The sequence below is a fragment of the Heterocephalus glaber genome, unplaced genomic scaffold, assembly GCF_053883595.1.
Source record: "Heterocephalus glaber isolate CG9 unplaced genomic scaffold, H.glaber_assembly_v1.0 deba00001452, whole genome shotgun sequence".
Classification (NCBI taxonomy): domain Eukaryota; kingdom Metazoa; phylum Chordata; class Mammalia; order Rodentia; family Bathyergidae; genus Heterocephalus; species Heterocephalus glaber.
The window spans coordinates 15419723-15438412 of NW_028258302.1; the positions used below are offsets into that span (position 1 = coordinate 15419723).

The 18690-nt window shown below is 48.7% G+C and overlaps 3 protein-coding genes across 5 annotated transcripts in view; 2 read left to right on the top strand and 1 right to left on the bottom strand.

Moving 5' to 3' along the window:
* Nucleotides 1-536, bottom strand: part of Nudc (nuclear distribution C, dynein complex regulator) — a 36542-nt gene extending 36006 nt beyond the window's left edge. The window contains exon 1 of the mRNA XM_013074290.3: nucleotides 350-536. Within this exon, the coding sequence (XP_012929744.1) occupies nucleotides 350-388 (39 nt within the window). The 5' untranslated portion in view covers nucleotides 389-536. The remainder of the gene's footprint in view (nucleotides 1-349) is intronic.
* Gpatch3 (G-patch domain containing 3) lies at nucleotides 402-10207 on the top strand. Its single transcript, XM_004850676.4, has 7 exons — nucleotides 402-852; nucleotides 3875-4290; nucleotides 6189-6363; nucleotides 7101-7160; nucleotides 8486-8607; nucleotides 8739-8866; nucleotides 9501-10207. The coding sequence occupies exons 1-7, from the start codon at nucleotides 402-404 to the stop codon at nucleotides 9703-9705; spliced, it is 1557 nt and encodes a 518-aa protein (XP_004850733.1). The 3' UTR covers nucleotides 9706-10207.
* Nucleotides 10208-10321: 114 nt separating this feature from the next.
* On the top strand, nucleotides 10322-17173 carry Gpn2 (GPN-loop GTPase 2). 3 transcript variants are annotated; one of them, XM_021263129.2, is made up of 5 exons: nucleotides 10322-11092; nucleotides 11657-11813; nucleotides 13420-13501; nucleotides 14433-14563; nucleotides 16785-17173. In XM_021263129.2, the coding sequence occupies exons 1-5, from the start codon at nucleotides 10591-10593 to the stop codon at nucleotides 16855-16857; spliced, it is 945 nt and encodes a 314-aa protein (XP_021118788.1). In that variant the 5' UTR covers nucleotides 10322-10590; the 3' UTR covers nucleotides 16858-17173. The 3 variants fall into 3 exon arrangements, with proteins under 3 accessions (XP_021118788.1, XP_004850735.1, XP_004850734.1); XM_004850678.4 differs by having other exon boundaries at nucleotides 10329-10932; nucleotides 13341-13501; XM_004850677.4 differs by having other exon boundaries at nucleotides 10333-11001; nucleotides 13341-13501.
* Nucleotides 17174-18690: the final 1517 nt, after the last annotated feature.

Sequence of the window (18690 nt, forward strand, 5' to 3'; positions counted from 1 at the left end):
AGCCTTCTGAAAGAGCCCTATATCCTCATTTTTCAGGTGAAATTTTCCACCATTGCTCCGTGCTGTCTGTGGGAAAGAGAACTGGACAACTTCTTCAGGTCTTTCCTGGGAACCAGTTTCATACTTAGATGAGTTTTGTTTGGTTTTCTTTTTTGAGACAGGTCTCACTATGTAGTTCAGGCTGGGCGTGCACTCACTATGTAGCCCAGGATGGCCTCGAACTCACGGTGAACCTTCCACCTCATCCTCCCCAGAGCTGGGATTACAGGTGTGTCCCACTACGCCCGGCTCCTATGGGTTATTAAACGCGGCCTTTCAACCCCTCCAACTCGATTCCCCCCGAGCTCACCTTTGGGTGTTCCCGCGAGAGTTGCTTCCAGTAGATCATGTGACAACCCAAGATGGCGGCACCCAGCGATGCCGAGGAGGAGGAGGCAGTTTACCTGGTAGTGAGCGGTATCCCTTCTGGATTGCGCTCGGCCCAACTAAGGAGCTACTTTAGCCAGTTCCGGGAACAGCGTGGCGGGGGTTTCCTCTGTTTCCACTACCGGCATCGGCCGGAGCGGGTCCCTCCCCAGACCGGTACCGACTCTGGCCTAACTTCGACCGACTCTGGCGCTGAGAGTCAAGTTTTCGCTCAGACTGCAGCCACAGATGCCCACTCTGTTTCCACTCGGGACTCTTTTCGGGTCCAGAGCCACACGTGCTGCTGCGTCATCTCGGTTCGGAGGTTGGCTCAAGCCCAGAAGCTTCTTCGCATGTACTCCGGCCGCCGGTGGTTAGATTCTCAGGGCACTTGGCTCCCGGGTCGCTGTCTCATCCGCAGGCTTAGGCTACCCACTGAGGCATCAGGTACGAGTAAAAAAGAAAATGGAGTGGGTCTACGTACCTTTCCTGAGGCATGGTGAAGAAAAGTCATTCCTCAGGTTATGGCTCTTTAGGAGTTTAGGTCATTTCTGGACAGTTTCAGGCTGAAGTTGCACGCTAGTTTAATTCAGGCATTAAAAACGAGAGAAGGGCATATTCGGATAATTTTGCATTTACCTTCTGAGAACTTTTTCTCTGAGAGGTTGATTTTTTACTGACACAGAAGGAAAAAAGGAAATCAGATTTCTAACTCTTAACCTAAAATGAACAGCAGAGAGGCAAGCTCTCCAAAGAATGTATTCAGGATTGGAAGATATGCCTGGACCCTAGGGGGCCATAAGTGTATCCAGGGAGGTTTGAGAAGGTATGGGGTTTTTTTGTTTGTTTTGTGTTTTTGGTACCAGGGATCGAACTCGGGACCTTGCGCTTGCAAGGCAGGCGGCACAACCACTGAGCTAAATTCCTGGTCCAAGGTATGGGTTTTTTAATGGCAAAATGAAGAAAGTTACATAAGTTGTTTTGAAACAATTATTCTTGGCTAACAAGAATTAATAATGACAAGGATGGCTTTAGTTCGGGGTTGAACAGGTAGTTGCGAGATAGACGTTTTCATAGAAACATTTTTGTGCAAGGTTGTGGTTTTTGCAGACTTTTTTTGATAGTGTCTTTTATCAGTCAGATCGAATGAGGACCTTCCTTGGCTCTATTTTGTTAAGGTTTGGCATAAGTGACTTCATTTTGACTCTGACAACTTTCATAAATCTTACTGTCTTTCTTGCACTTTCTTTGTGCTCCCCACCCAGACAATCTCTTTTCTAAGGACACCTATTTTCTTGGGAATTGATTTTGATGGGGAAACAGGAAGTACAGTTTATTCAAACAGGTAATACAGAGCCCTCCAGTTTATTCATTCAACAAATGCTTATATTGCTAGGCCTAGTGTGATGCTAACTGGTATGCAGAGGACAGTTGGACACAGTCTGTGTTCAGAATCTACAGAAAAAGACAGATTGGGAAAACAGGTAATTGTCACAGAGATGTCATTCTAATTGTTAACTACTGGGCATGGTTTATGTATTGATGAAGCACTGTTCTAACCCTTTCATTTTCTTACACTTGTGTGCACATGTGTGCGTGCGCGTGCACTGTTAGGGTTTGAATGACAAGCACTGAATGAATGACATTCATTGAATGACAAGCATCTCCAACCCTTTTTATTTTTATTTATTTATTTTTTTGGTACGGGTGATCCAACTCAGGATCACTGCTTACAAGGCAGTGGTGGTGCCGCTGAGCTAAATCCCCGGCCCTATTTTTAAATTTTGAAGCATGGTTTCACTAAGTTGCCCAGGCTGGCCTGGAACTTAATCCTCCTGCCTTAGCCTTCCAAGTAGCTGAGATTTTAGGCATGTACCACCATGCCCAGCAACTTTTTTTTTTTTAGGATAAGGTCTCACTGTGCTGCCTAGACTGAGGCAGTTCTCCTGTCTCAGCCACTGCACTGGCCTAAATTATTGGATTTTCTTTAATGTGATGTTCAGGAGCAAACCCAGGGCCTCACACATGCCCTACCACTGAGTTATACCTCCGGCCTGTCATTGTGTTACTGATCCCTCGTGACAATCCTATGAGATAAAATTTATTGTTATTCCCATTTTATAGGAAGGAAGTTGAGAGATGCTTGGGTTATGTGACATGCCCAAGTTTACACAGCTGGTAAGCATCAGAGCCACAATACAAACTTAGACATTCTGGGCTGGGGATATAGTTCAGCCGAACAGCGTGAGGTCCTAAATTTAATCCCCAGTACAAAAACAAACAAAAAAACAAACAAATTTAGGCAATCTATTCCAGAGCCTTTTTGTTTTGTTTTTTGACATAGGGTCTTGCTATGTAGTTCAGGGTGGCCTTGAACCCACTATGTACTACAGACTGGCTTTGTGGTCATCCTCCTGCCTCAGCCTTCCCAAGTGCTGAATTTACAGGTGTGCACCACCTCACCTATTTTTTTTTTTTTTTATTGGAGATGGGATTGCGATATGTTCCCAGGTGTGACTCAAACTCCTGAAGCCAAGTTATCCTGCCTCTGGCTCTCAGTCAGCTGAGGCTACAAGCATGTGCCACTGTGCCCTGCTAGAGCCTGTGTTGAGATGACAGAGGAGGAAGAAACTGACCTGGAGAGCTCTCGAAATGTGACTTTTTATCTAGATATTGAAGGGTAAATAAGAGTTTGTAGGAAAGAATGGTGTTCAAGGTAAATGCCATTTTCAAAGAAACAGAGATAAGAAATCTATGATACCCCGGGGCATGGTGGTGCACACCTGATATCCCAGTTCTTGGGAGGCTGAAGCATGAGGATTGCCTTGAGTTCAAGGCCAGCCTGGACTATATATCAAGACCCTGTCTCAAAAAATAAAACAAATAAATAGAAATCTATGAAACTTTCAGGGTATGTTGAATGTTTGTGGCTGGAACACGTTGTATGAGAGCTTGCAGTGGGTGGGAGTTGGTGACAGTTGAGAGTCAGCATGGAGCTGATGATGTGGCTCAGTGGCACAGCAGGTGCTTAACATGTGGGGAGCCCTGGGTTCAATCCCCAGCACTGCCCTCCCACCAAAAGGAGAAAGATCAGCAGAAGCCAAATTTGGAAGAAAGGTGAGGCTCAGCCAAAATGATACGTGGCATGAAATTGTTGGTGGTTCTATCAGAAAAGGAGGAAGGGACTAGGGAGAAGTTTGAAAGGGAACAGCATTAGGGTAATGGATTGAAACCTTGGTTTATTTCTGGCTCAGTGTTGCTGGAGGCTTTGGGTTTCAAAATCCATTCTTCAGCAGAGCAAGGTAGTGTGCACCTGTTATCCCAGCACTTTGGGAGACTGAGGGAAAGAGGATCACAAAAGAAATTCTTAAAGGGGTTGGGGGGTTTCTTGGAATGTAACTCAGTGTGAAGGCCCTGGGTTCAGTCCCCAGTATCCAAACAAAATCCATTTTTCTCCCTCCTTCCCAAGATTTGGGCAGCTTTCCCTTTAAGACACGGAAGGAGCTGCAGAGTCGGAGATCTGAGAATGAAGCCTTCACCCTGGTCGACCTAAGGCAGCTACCAGAGCTGAACCCACCAGCACTGATGCCCAACGGGAATGTGGGGACACCCCTGCAGATCTTTTTGGACTTGATCCGGGCCTGCCGCCTCCCGCCTCGAATCATCACTCAGCTGCAGCTCCAGTTCCCTAAGACAGGCTCCTCCCGGCGCTATGGCAATGTACCCTTCCTGTACGAGGACTCAGAGACTGTGGAGCAGGAAGAGCATGTGTACACAGCAGAGGGGGAGGAAATACCCCAGGGACCCTGCCTGATAGATCCACCCGAGGAGGAAGAGCCTGAGGATGAAGGGGAAAAGGAAGAGGAAGAGTCCCACTCAGACGATGTGAGTACCATGTGCCACCCTGGTCTTGCTGGTAGGTTAGAGGTCCCATCATTAATGACATCACTCTTCCATTGTGGGTTTGTTTGTTTGTTTAGACAGGGTCTTGCTATGCAGTCCAGGCTGGCCTCAAACTCACTATGTAGCCCAAGCCTGGCCCTGAGCTTGTGGCGATCCTCCTGCCTTGGCCTCACAAGTGCTGGGATTACAGGCATGAACCACCATACCTGGTTCCTTTCATTGTGTTTCACAAGAATTCTTAACCTGGGGTCCTCAGAAGGGTTCCAAGGCCTACGAGAACTGACATTGAATGTAAAACTATATTTTCACATGGATATATTGCATTTTTTTAAAGGAGAAGGTCCAGAGTTTTTATCAGGAGATTCTCCAATTGAACTTCTTTTCATTACCTCAGAAGGAGTGTTAAGAAGGGTTCCTTTTCATAGATGAAAATGTAATGCGGCCGGGGATTTAGCTCAGTGGTTCTGCCGCCTGCCTCACAAGCACAAGATCCCAAGTTCAATCCCTGGTACCAAAAAAAAAGAAAATAAAATGTAATGGCCAAGAAATGTGCGGTAACCTGCCTAATACCATTCAGGGAGGCAGTGGTAGAGCCGAGATGGGAACCCAGTCCCCCTCGATGCTCCTCTAACCTCTGTGCTTCCATCATGGCACTGAGCGGTTGATCACCTCTGCATTCTGACCTTAAGTCAGTGAATTGAATGCCAGCTTCCACTCTGACCTTGACAGCAAAGTGGTTATTTCTTGGACTCCATTTTCCAGGCTTGGTTTATTCTTCCATAAAGTCAACCAAGGTGGGATTTGTTAGGAAACCAGTTTCATGTGTTTTTATATATACACTGGGTAAAAAGTAATGCTCTCATGTTTCTTTGGTACTGGGAATCGAACTCAGGACCTTGCACTTTCAAGGCAGGTGGTGAAACCACTGAGCTAAATCCCTGGCCCTCTCATGTTTCAAAGCTTCCAGCCCAGTGGTGCTACCACATCTTTAGTGTGGCCCTGTCCTGGCTTTTCTGTAGTACTTGCTTTATGGTAGTGATTCCTATGGCCTTCTGGGGTTTAGCTAGGATGGGGCCCCTGGGCTTCAAGCCAAGAGTAATCTTGCATTCCACAAGTCCAGTCAAGCACGTGTAAGCCAAAGGCTAATATAGGATTCCAGAGACATTCCAGACCTGTTTCCTCCCCTCAAAGAGCCCAAAGTCTCTCTGAAGGGAGAGAACCAGTATCTGGAGAGGATGTGTGGAATAATGACCTAGATTTGCATGCTGCTCTGCCACTTTCTCGGTGTACTGTCATGGGCAAATCAGTTTACTCCTCTGAACGTAGGTTCCCTCATTGGAGAATGGGAAGAGTAATATTTGTTTTACAGGGTCATTGGGATGATTAAAGAAGATGATTCTAGGAAGGGCCCAGTGCACAGCAGTGTGCTAGTTCTTGTCCCTTCTTTCTTTGTAATGTATAAAGGCCTATGGAATGTGTACTCGTTAGCACTGAGAATTCAGAGACAGGTGAAAGACCTGTGGGGCCAGGTGTGAGGATTTCATGGAAGCTGTAGGACTTGAAGGACAAGGAAGATTTAACCAAAGGGAGAAGAGAAGGATATGGGAGAGGAAAGCACTTTTTTTGGCCAAGGGAGACCACATAGACAAAAGCACAGAGCTAAGAATAAGTTGGGCTTGTGGGTAGGAGCAAACTATGTTGAGAAATGTCAGTGGGATGGAGAGATGAGATGGGTTGCTCAGGCCTTCAGGGACCAAATTCTGGAGAAACCTGAAGGATAGAGCTGAGGCCCAGTCTCACAGGCTCCTTACCCTAAGTCCCTCTTCTGGGAATGAGGTCAGGAAGTGGACAGACGGGTCACCTCTCCCACCTTCTACCAGGATGATGACCGTGGTGAGGAGTGGGAGCGGCATGAGGCATTGCATGAGGATGTGACAGGGCAGGAGCGGACCACTGAGCAGCTCTTCGAGGAGGAGATCGAGCTGAAGTGGGAGAAGGGCGGCTCTGGCCTGGTGTTCTACACTGATGCCCAGATCTGGCAAGAGGAAGAAGGAGGTGAGGCCATGGGTTACCTTGTTGCTACGCCAACAAGTACATAAGATAAATCAACTCCTAAGGAGAGGGATTTACTTTGGCTCATGGTTAGTTGGCCTCATTGCTTTTGGGCCTGTGATGAGGCAGCACATAGTGGGGGGAGCACATGGTACAGGAAGCCCATTCACATCCTAGCCAGGACAAAAGGAGAAAAAGCCCAGGGTCCCACAGTTCCTTTCAAGGACATACCCCCGATAACCTAAAACCTCTCACTAGTTCCCTCCTCTTAAAAGTTTCTGTTCCTTCTCAGTAGCCCTTGTCTGGGGACTGCTCCTTTAACACATGTACTTTTGGGGGATACTTAAGATCCAAATTACAGCAGGCGAGCGGGGCACCCGAGCAAGGGCAGAGGTGATGCCTGTTGCATTTTTGGGGGTCCTCTGTTCCACATGGTGGATTCCCTGACAGCCCAAAGAAAGAGATGCAAAACAGTCAACTCTATTGTGTATGGCAGACCAATCATCCATCCCCAATACTGACAGAGCATAAGAGCCAGAGAGCACATTTCTGGAGGGATCAGTAGAATGGACAGAAAATGCCTCCCCCAACTCCAGTTCTGAGTACCCTTCCCAGAAGAAAAACTTAAAAATACAAACAAAAACCCCAGGTTCTGGAACTTGTGTCTAACTCTAGCTTTAGCTCTCAGCAGAACTAAGAGTCCTTAACTCACTCTCCTGGATGCTTTTATATCCTCGCAGACTTTGATGAACAGACAGCTGATGACTGGGACGTGGACATGAGTGTGTACTACGACAGAGGTACTGGGCAAGGGGTGGCAGTACTGGGAGGTATGAAACTGGTGCCCCGGCTCTGAAGTGACTCTGGCAGGTAGGCTTTGCAAAGGCTGACAGGACCACCCTTGAGGCAGCCCACTGTACAGTCAGCCCTTGGTGTCCTCATGGTATGGGTTCTGGGATCCACAGACACCAAAATCTGTAGGTGTTCATGTCCCTTCTGTAAAATGGCACAGTACTGGTTTACAACCTACACAGTCCTGCTGTATACTTTATTTTTTTGTTTTGTTTTGTTTTTGAGACAGGGTCTCACTGTATAGTTCAGGCTGGTCTTGAACTCACTATGTAGCCCAGGCTGGTCTCAAACTCATGGCAATCCTCCTACCTCAGCCTCCCAAGTGCTGGGATTACAGGCGTGTGCCACCATGCCCAGCTCCTCGTATATACTTTAAATCATCTCTTAAAATATCATTTTTAGATTACTTAGAATAACTGTTACAACATAATAGGTAAATAATTGTTACACTGTATGTTTTTTGTTTGTTTGAGATAGGATCTCAGGCTAGCCTAGAACTTGTGATCCTCCTGCTTAGCCTCCCCAATGCTGTGATTATAGGCATGTGCCACCAGTCCCAGCTATTGTATTGTTTAGGGAATAATGATGAGGAAATAGTCTGTTCATATTCAATACAAAAAATATATATATATGGTAGGAACTCAATTAATGGGCCGGGGATTTAGCTCAGTGGTTTCAGTGCCTGCTGCGCAAACACAAGGACCCAAGTTCGATCCCCAGCACAAAAAAACCCAGAAAAACATATTCAGTACAGATCCAGTTTTTCCAGGTATTCATAATCCACAGTTGGTTGCGTCCACAGATGTACAACCTTTAGATCAGGCCAAATACTCGCCATCTCTAGTTACATTAATTGCTGCCTTGGACAGAGCTTTTTCTCTTCTTTGTGAGGAGGAAGGATACCTGGGGAAGGTCTGCAGGGGGGATTGGGTCTGATGGGCAGGCCCAGGTGGAATGGGATGGTCATGAGCTCGGGATCTGGTCAAAGCTTAGTTCTGGAGGGAAAAATGACCTGGGGCTGGGAGGGACCTGGGGTCTAATTTCATCTCAGTCATCTGTTGGGTCTGTGACTTTTCTGCACTATAATTTCCCCATCTGTAAGATGGAGAAGGCCATGGCTCCTACTTTTGGTGAACACCTAGTCCAGTGAGAGAAAGAATGTAACAGGACACCATGAAAATAAATCAGTAAGCCTTGTGAGGGGATCCCAGACACCTGATCCCCTCCCTTATGCCGAGTGAGACCCTTCCACAAACTGGCCTTGGTTCCCCAGATGGTGGAGACAAAGACGCCCAAGACTCAGTCCAAATGCGTCTGGAACAGAGGCTCCGTGATGGCCAGGAAGAGGGCTCTGTGATTGAACGCCAGGTGGGCACCTTTGAGCGCTACACTAAGGTGAGTGAGCACTGTGCCCAGCCCACTGACCCCTTTTTTCCTTCTTTGCCTCCATTCCTTCTCCTCCTCCCACTCATCCCCCATGCCCCTAGAGGGAGCCCCACTTCTTGAGTTGTCCTTTCCCTCTACAGGGTATTGGCCGGAAGGTGATGGAGCGGCAGGGCTGGGCTGAGGGCCAGGGCCTGGGCAGCAGGTGCTCGGGTGTGCCTGAAGCTCTGGATGGTGATGGCCAGCACCCCAGATGCAAGCGTGGATTGGGGTAAGTGTGGCTGAGGGACTTCCCAGGAGCCTGAGCCAGTCTTTCAGCTGTATCCCAGTTTCCCTGTTCCCACTAGCTTTGGGATGGGTGCTGGGCACCCCCAGAGAATGAACTTCAAAACAGAAGGGCCTGGGATTTAGCTCAGTGGTTCCACCACCTGCCTTGCAAGTGCAAGGATCCGAGTTTGATCCCCAGTATTCAAAAAAAAGAGTTGGAAGGAAAATGTGGATCTGACATTCTTCTATTTGTCTTAGACTAAACCCTGAATTTTAACAGGGTCATCGATCCCCCAGGACAGTCATTGCCCCCATCTGATTTTGGATTTGATAGTTAGGGAGTCTGTCGTGATGGAATGAAAGTTGTATCTGAGATCCCTGATTGCTGATACTATCAGTGGATAGATGCAGAGATTTAAGGCTTTCCATCTTGGGGCTGGGAGTGTGGTTCAGTGGTACAGGGCTTGCCTAGCATGTATAAGCACCTGGGTTCAATCCCCAGCACTGCCAAAAAACAAAAACCCAGCAGTCTTGAGACAAACCAGAAATGAGTAGCTACTTCCCTGTCCTTTCCCAACTCCTTCACTGGGGTTTGAGAGAGAGAGCTGCACTCTCCATGAGAGCCCTTTTTTATCCAGGTATCATGGAGAGAAGCTACAGCCATTTGGGCAACTGAAGAGGCCGCGTGGAACTGGCTTGGGGCTCATCTCCACCATCTATGATGAACCCCTACCCCAGGATCAAGGGGAGTCACTCCTCCGCCGCCAGCCACCCACCAGCATGAAGTTTCGGACAGACATGCCCTTTGTGAGGGGTTCCAGTTGGTCCTCAGAACCTGAGTGAGAGCTGGGGTTTCTCTGGCTAGGATCACACACAGCTGCAGGACAGCGGCCCTCTGCCCAGGCCTTGCCAATGCTGAAGCAGAAAGAAGCGGCAATCTGTGCGGCTTGTTCTGAGTGCTTAGTACGAGCCTGCCTACCGGTTCTCTGCCTCAAGGACATTTTTACAAAAAGCCCCTTTCCCTTTCCTTGGGTATCCAGGTTTAATGACCACTTCTCCTTGGTCACCTAATCCTAGTACGGGTTTGGGCTTGCCCAGTACTTGAAAAGCTGGACTGCCTGAGGTCAAACAGCAGCCTTCCTTGCGCGTCTGAAGGAGGTCGCTATGAAAGCCAGAGTGAAGGGAAAAGGATCGGAAGAGGAGAGATTTGTGGCGCCGTTAAGAGAAGATCGTGGGGTGGACCCTCCACCGCTTCTACCCTCACTGGCAGGGACCGGGCCGGGCCGCTGCCGGAGGTGTCCCGAGATCTGCAGCATATCACAGAATAAAAACATTAACAACTGGAGCTCGTCTTCTTGTAATTCGGGCCTGGGGTAAGGCGGTTCGGGGAACCCACGTGAAGCCCGTCACCCCCGCTGGAGAAAGGTGGCTCCGTGGCCACGCCCTCCGAGGTACGTCTCCAGCGTGGGGGCGGGACTTCCTCTCCGCGCCCGACGTTTCCGACGCCGCGCGGAAGTCTGGAGCTAATCTAGTCTGCTGGGTTGCTCAATCTCCTTGAAAGCTGGCGCTTGTTCCCGCTGTTCCGCTTTAGGCCGCACCGCACACTGCCTTCAGCCCTCATCGAATTGGGAGTCAGGGGTTCCCTGCTCTTGGTCTCGTCTCTGACGAGGCTGGCTGCCCTGTTTTCCCTCTTGGCTGGCCTGCTCCCCACCAGCCTGCTTTCTGCCCATGGCGACGGCCGCTCCGGCCACAGCCTTCGGGCAGGCGGTGATTGGTCCCCCGGGCTCGGGAAAGACCACTTACTGCCTGGGAATGAGTGAGTTCCTGCGCGCGCTGGGCCGGCGCGTGGCAGTGGTGAACCTGGACCCGGCCAACGAGGGCCTGCCGTACGAATGTGCAGTGGACGTGAGCGAGCTGGTGGGGCTAGGTGACGTGATGGACGCGCTGCGGCTCGGGCCCAACGGCGGCCTGCTCTATTGCATGGAGTACCTGGAAGCCAACCTGGACTGGCTGCGTGCCAAGCTCCACCCCCTCCGCGGCCACTACTTCCTCTTCGATTGCCCGGGCCAGGTGGAGCTCTGCACACACCACGGTGCCCTGCGTAGCATTTTCTCTCAGATGGCTCAGTGGGACCTCAGGGTGCGTCTCGTGTGGGGCAGGCCCATTTTGCTGATGGAGCAAGTGAGACAGGGAGGAGGACAAATGCCACGCCCCCATATCACACAGCGAGGTAGGGGCTGAGTTGTTTTGAAGTAAAACAGTTGTGAGTTCGAATTTTGGCTTTGCTACTGACTCGCTGTGTGATCTGGGTAAATCATCTCTTTTCAGCTTCAGTTTTCTAGTCTGTAAAACGGGTGTGTTAGTACCCAACGTGGGATTTTTGGAAGTAAGTAAGTGGATATGTGGAGAGTGGCAGGGCAATTGTTGTAAGTTGGCAGGCGAAAGTATAGAAGCAGATGCAGTGGGACTTGTACCTGTTGCCCACTGGGAGGCTCACTGCAAGGCATGTTTAAGAAAAAAAAATGCCTGTATGTACCAACTCACAATGAATGTATTCACTATGTGTTGCAAACATGTACAAATTTTTAAAAACCCTATGTATATAAAAAATGCCCATGTCTTCTGGGAGGAGGACATAATGGTGGCCATTAGAACAAAACAGAAGCAGAAAGACAGCATTAGGGAAGGCTTACACTCACTCTGTGTCTTCAAGCTCCCAGTGTGATGAGAGAGGTAGAGGAGCTTGATGTCTCAGGCGTCCTCGGGTCACCCTTACCCTCTCTTCCCCTCCTAGCTGACTGCTGTCCACCTTGTGGATTCTCACTACTGTACAGACCCAGGCAAGTTCATTTCAGTACTGTGCACCTCCCTGGCCACCATGCTGCATGTGGAGCTCCCCCACATCAACCTGCTTTCCAAGATGGACCTCATCGAGCACTATGGGAAGCTAGGTAAGAGCTCCTATTTCCAGCAGGCGGGCATGAGGGCGGCAAGTGGGCTAGAGTAAAGCATAGATCTCAGCTGAAGGAAGCTGCCTTTGTGACCTTGCATGGCCTTGTGATAGTAGCTACAACAGTCCTGAAATCCTGTCTTTTTACTTCTTATGATTCTGTGGCAAATACTATTATAGGTTTTGGAGACAAGAGCTACAGGTGGTGGTATATGTTGCAGAGGAAATAAAACAAGCTGATAGGACAGTAGTGGCTGGGGGTAAACAATGCCTTAATGATCTGAGGCAGTGGCATCTGACTGGGCATCTGATTGGTGGTGAGAAGCCAGCAGGAGGACTGTCCTAGGTGGAGGGTCCAGTAGGGATAAAGGCTTTGTCCTTGGGTTGATATAAGATAATATTATCAACCAGGCTGGGAGGGCCAAGATCAAGGTGCTGGCAGGTCTGGGGTGTGGTGACCACCTGCTCCTGGCTTGTACACAGCTACCTTAACGGCCATACCCTCATATGGCAGAGGCATTAGTCAGAGGACAGGAATAAGGTGGGGAAAATTGAGGGAGAAGCAGGCTGATACCGAGCAGGGGAATTGTCTGATGTCCTGATGGTCAGCATTTTTTCCCCTGCAGAATTGGTGTTCTGCTGTGCTGGAGGCATCCATTCCCCAAATGGCATCTCCAGCCATGAAGGAACCTAGAGAATAACAGCTAAATGGCCAGCACATGAGTAGGATGTGGGGGTTGTTGATAAAGTGATGTTGCGTTGTCTAGGGAGCCGGACCAGCAGTCAGGATGTGGAAGGACATCGATACCTCAGAGGAAACAGCTCAGCCCAGAGTACCCCCTGCTCACTTTAGGCCAGAGTAGGGAGCCTACTTTCCTTCTTTGAGTGAGAAATTATTCACAGAATGGAATCAGGTACCTCAGAACATCTATTCTGGTCTCCTCACTTTACAGTAAGAAGGAACTGACACCAAAAAGGGAAAGTCATTTACCCAAAAGGGCCCGCTGCTAGAATTCAGTTCAACTTGGCTGGCACCTGCAGATTCTCACAGCGTGCTGGGCCCTGGGGATACCAGCTGGCTGAGCTTCCTGAGGCCAGGACTAAGCAGGGTTCTCAAATCTGTTTGACATTGTTATTTACTATTATTGCCCAAGCACTTTTCTGTACCAGACACTGGAGTTTATGTCATTTAATCCTTGCAACAGACCCGTGAGGTGGAGACCTCTCTATAGCTTATAAATGGCAGAGCCAGCAGGTAAAACCAAGTATTTTCTTCTTAGTAATTTCATGTCCCTGCAGCAACAAATATTGAAGAAAGATAAAGGAAAAAAAGAAAAAGAAAATACAGTTCTAGTTCTTAGGTGTTATTGTGTGTTTTTTGTTTGTTTGTTTGCAGTGCTGGGATTGAATCCGGGGTCTTGTGCATGCTGAGCACATGCTCTACCAGTGAGCTACACCCTGAGCCCCTCCGGTCCTCTGGTCTTTAGTCTGATGCCAGCTACTCCTAATCTCTACTTTTTCTCCTTAGCCTTCAACCTGGACTACTACACAGAGGTCCTGGACCTCTCCTATCTGCTTGACCACCTGGCTTCTGATCCTTTCTTTAGTCACTACCGCCAGCTCAATGAGAAACTGGTACAGCTCATTGAAGACTACAGCCTGGTCTCCTTTATCCCTCTGAACATACAGGTACTGAGTACTGAGAGACCTCTTCTCTTGGTCCTAGACTATGATATGCCTGGGACTCACTAGCCAAGAGCACAGACAGCTTTGAGGGCCTAACTGGTCTTCATCCTGGGTATGACTGTCATTGAGGCCCCTGCAGGGGCTGTTGTGGATAGGATTCCAGTAACAATGGTGGACCAAACTTTTGCCTGTCTATTCTGTATAATTGGGTCTTCTCAGTATGAAAATGGAAGAGTCAAGAAAGTCATTAGCAAGGGCCTTGACTAGGACCAAGGACAAATGTGTTAGGCTCATTCAGCTGGGAAACTGTGTTGAGTTTGTAAAGCAGCACCATACCCTGTGCCTCTCTCCCTTGCCCCTGTGAAGTTAACCTAGGAGACACAGGTGCATGTTTGGTTCCTTTCTGCAACTACTTGTGTCTTCCCTTTCTTTTTATTTTTTATTTTCTGCGCTACTGGGGATTAAACTCAGGACCTTGCACTTTCAAGGCAGGTGAAGCGCCACTGAGCTAAATCCCTGGCCCGTGTCTTCCCTTTCTAATGTCACACTTTTCTCATAAGATGATAAGGTGCCATCTACAATAGGAATAAACCCAGGGGGCCAGGTGTGTGCAGAAGAGCTCACTGGTTTTTTGGTTTTTTGGTTCTGGGAATTGAACTCAGGACCTTGGACTTGCCAGGCATGTGTGGTGCCACTGAGCTAAATCCCTGGCCCAGCTGACTGTTCCAGTCTGAGTGGGTAATATCAGAAAAGGTGAGACTTAGCCAGGTCTCCGGGGACATTTAGAGCTATCCCAGGCCAAGAAAATTCCATGTACAGAGGGATGGCAAGGTGAGATCAGGCAGGTGTATTTGGAGATCGTGGGCAAGTTGGTTTAGCCTCAGTTATGCACACCTCTATTTCCCTCACAGAATTGTTTCTCCTCTCTGCTCAGGACAAAGACAGCATCCAGCGAGTCCTGCAGGCTGTGGATAAAGCCAACGGCTACTGTTTTGGGGTCCAAGAGCAGCGAAGCCTGGAGGCTATGATGTCAGCCGCAGTAGGAGCTGACTTCCATTTCTCCTCGTATCCTTGCTCCCTGACTTCGCTCACTTCCTGGCCACAGCTGAGAGAGTGACACGTGGGGCTTGAGAATGGCCAGAGGAGGTGCGGTCACCACCCTTGTGGGTGACTGATCTCATACTGACCAGTTAGTTGGGCAACCTGGTGACTGTCTTTTTTTTTTTTATGTGCAACGGCTGTTCCCATAGAAGGCTGCAGGGTTGGTTGTACTCAGGACGAAGGAGGATACTGACAGAAGAGCAACAAACATAGAGGCCTAGCACAGAAAAAACGTCTGGTCATCAGGGAGAGGGGCAAGGGCTCCGGTTTGGCGGTGTGTGTCTGTGAAGAGAGAAGGTGCAGGGAGGCAGGCAGAACTGGGTGGTGAGGGACTTGAGCATTCTAAGGAGCATGGGCTTTTGCTCATAGGTGGTTGAAAGATCCAGTGTTTAGCGGGTGCTGTTGAAAAGGTTGTGGCTCAGTCAGATTTGGGGTGTGCGCATGTGTGTGAGGAGGGTTGTCCATTTTTTTCCTCCATGTACTGAGAATTGAACCCAGGGCCTTGCATATGCTGAGCAAGTGCTCTACTGCTCAGCTACATTCTCAGGCCCCAGCCCTTTTCTTTTCTCTCATTTTTCCCTTTTTTTGTGACACTGAGGATTGAACCCATATCCTTTGCACTAAGCTATATCCCCTCCCCTGCCCATTTTTTATTTTGAGACAGGGTCTGGCTAAGTTTCCCAGGCTGAACTCTAACTTGCAGTCCTCCTACCTTGGACTCTGGAGAAGCTGGTATTATAGTCACTCAGCACCTTGCCTGACTTAGGTGTACATTTTGGGAAAGTCCCACTAACTGGGCCATGCATTCAAGGGACATGATTAGGAGCAGGAGACACTTCTTTCAATCTTGTGAGGTGAGAAGGGGTGAAACATTTGTAATGAGAATAGAAAGGATGTGTACTGGATTAGAGAAATGAGGTAGACTGCAAGAGTTAGCGACAGTGGTTATTTTTTAGGTACTGGGTATTGAACCTAGGTCCTTTGCACTGAGCTACGTACCTTAGCCCTTTTTATTGAGACAGTCTCACTAAGTTGCTAAATTGCCCAGGTCAGATTCGAACTTGTGACCCTCCCACCTGAGCCTCCCAGAGTGTTGAGCTTACAGGTTGCGGCTTTGGTATAGATGGAGGTGGAGCAGTGTTCAGATCCCTGGGTTCTGCCGGAAGATGGTAGAATGGGTGGTTCTACTGGTGCCTGAGGCAAGGAGAGGAGAAAGAGGGCCATGCGTGTCAGTTGAAAGGATGGGAGGTGGCAGACCACCTGTGTTTGGGGGGCCATTACAGTCCAGAGGTGTCTTAAGCATCTGGACCCTTGGAACTGGGTTAGTGACCAGCAGGGAGTCACTCAGCTCATACAGCCGTGTGTGCGAGGTAGGGCAAGGAAGTCCAGGCCTCCAGGCTGATGATCTCAGAGATTCAGCATCTACACAGGATGGTGGAGACAAAGGAGTATGAGTATGGAGGAAAATGATTTCAACCAACATTTACTGCCCTGTTTCAGGCCTTTTACATGGGAAACAAAGCTTACAAGAACAAACAAGTTGTAAATAATGGCAGTAGAGCATGTAGTCCCTGATGAAAGGACCGAGGAGTGGCCTCACATGTGCCGTCAGCATGTTGTCACTGTTCCTTTGTTAGTATGATTTGTGTCCTCTATTTTCCTGTTGTTCCACAAGAGACAGGAGGCACCTTATGGCCCAAGAGAAATTTGTTATTTTCTTTGAGCCTTCTTAAGTTCTTTCCCTTGGTAGAAAAAGAGACATGACAGTATTTATTGAACACCAGGTGCCATGCTGGGTGCTTCATGGTCATTGCTTCATTTGATCCTCAGAACAACTCTGATACTTTACAGAGAAAAGGGAAGTGGTAAAATTAGGATTCAAACCCCCTCTGCCTGGCTCCAGACTGTGTGCCATAACACAGAGCTGGAGAGTCAGCACTCCCTGGTCCTTTGATCTTTAGGAGTGTGGAGAAGAAGAAAATACATGAGCATTTGGGGCTGGATGCTTTGGTGGCTTCTCAGACCCAGTTGGCCCCTCTTACCCGTGACCTGATGCTATAGGTTGAAGGGAAGGTGAGGGATGGGAGGTCTGCCAGGTGTGGTTAGAGGGTCCATGTAGTAGAGGCCAGACCCCACCCAGACCAGTCCTCTGCCTATGCTATTAGCCTTGACACCCTGCCCTCAGCACACTGGGCATCCAGGAGAGGTACCTGGCACCCTCCGACCAGTCGGTGGAGCAGGAAGCCATGCAGCTGTAGCAGCACCCTGGGCCCTGAAGAGCAGGGTACATAACGAGTAGCAGGGAACGTGGAGGCTCCTGAGAAGCAGCTGTCAGCCAGCAGGCTGCAATCCATGCACAAGTCCTCGCAGCCATCGAGAGGAGGCTGGCAAGGGAACACTCAACTCTGCAAAGGACTCTGGACAGAAAGCTGGACCAAGGGCAAGGTGCCCACCATACTCTTGGGGTGTCCTTAGGCGCTGGGCCCTGGCCCCAGGAAGTGCCACCAGAAAACTGAGAACTATCTCCAGTTGGGTTGTGTTGCAAAGTGCTATAATACAAGAGTTTACTTTCTACTTTTTGTGCCTTCCAATTTTCTTCAGTCCTCCAGGCCCAGGGCTTGGGGCAGAAGAGGGGAACATCACTGTCCCTTCAGAGAGTCCTTGTCCATACTGGTCAGCATTTCTCCAGAGCATAGCATCCAACCCGCACTCTCCAGTGGCGTTTTGTTAATGTTCAGTTCTAACAGGAAGCCTCCAGCGGAGTCTTCACAGGTAACGCTTCCTGGCTAGACCATATTTAGTAATGTTTTATTTCTGTTGTATTTATTTCACTTTATCTTTCTAGCAAGTGTTAACTAGTCAACGTTTAAAAGATTAAAAGCTTCAAAAATGAAATAATTTATGCAAAATGAGTTGTCTAGAGAAAAATACGAGTATATGATAAAGTTGTTAAGAGAAAGTGAAGAAAGATGGGTTAAAGCTGGGAAACTGCTGCTTTTGCTGTTCTTGTAACTGGTGGGGAGTGCAGTTCATACTCTCAACCAGCAGGTGGCACCCCAGACTGACTTTTGCAGTTGTAATCTGAAGAGACTGATGGCCTAAGCAAGGTTATTGCCCTGAGACTTACTTGTAGGCTGTTAACACATACGCAGAGGGGATTGGCATGCCTTTTTTTTTCTTTTTCTTTTCATTTCTTTTTCCTGCACTGGGCATTGAACCCAGGGCCTTGCACATGCTAGACAAGCTCTCTGCCACTGAGCTGTACCCCAGCCCTTTTTATTTTATTGAGACAGAGTCTTCCCAAGTTGCCCAGTCTGTCCTCAAATTTGCATTCCTCCTGCCTCAGCCTCCTGAATAGCTACAATTACAAGTGTGTGCCACCATGCCCAGTAGGCTTGGTATTTTACAGAATGCTCCACACCTCATCCTCATGTGGTTCCCACAGCAACCTGTAGAGCTAGACATGGTAGGGACTATCGCTAAACCATTACCATCTTACCAGAAGGAAACAGAGAATGAGGGGCTTGAACCAAAGTGTCTGGCTCCAGTGGTGCCCTTTGCTGACTGAATTGTGTGTGTCCCTCATGTGGTGGACTTACAGTGAAAGGTTAGTTTTTGGGCTGGGGATATAGCGCAGTGGTAGAGGGCTTGCCTAAGAAAGCAGGGAGGGAGGAAGAAAGTGAGGATGCAAAGAAAGAAGGGGTAATTACACTCCTTATCCCTGAAGATTTTTTTGAGACAGTCTCACTGTGTAGCTCGGGCTGGCCTTCAACTCACAGCGATCCTCCTGCTTTAGCCTCCTGAGTGCTGAGATTACAGGCACGCACACCATGCTCAGTTTTCCCCACATCTTTTGTAGAAAAATTTAAGATACCCAGAGGTGATTTATGACTACTGAATCGTAAATCAAGGGGAAGATACGTCACTGGTGGTTTGAGCAGTTGGAGAATTCGTACGAAAATCCATTCTGAAATGGCATGAAAATGGGATTGACTGACCTTGTGTCCCCATTTTGGCAGCCGTAGCTGAAGGCAGAAGAGTGAGGGGCTGTGAGGAGGCTGTGGTGGCTGGAGCAGTCTGACAGCAGACGG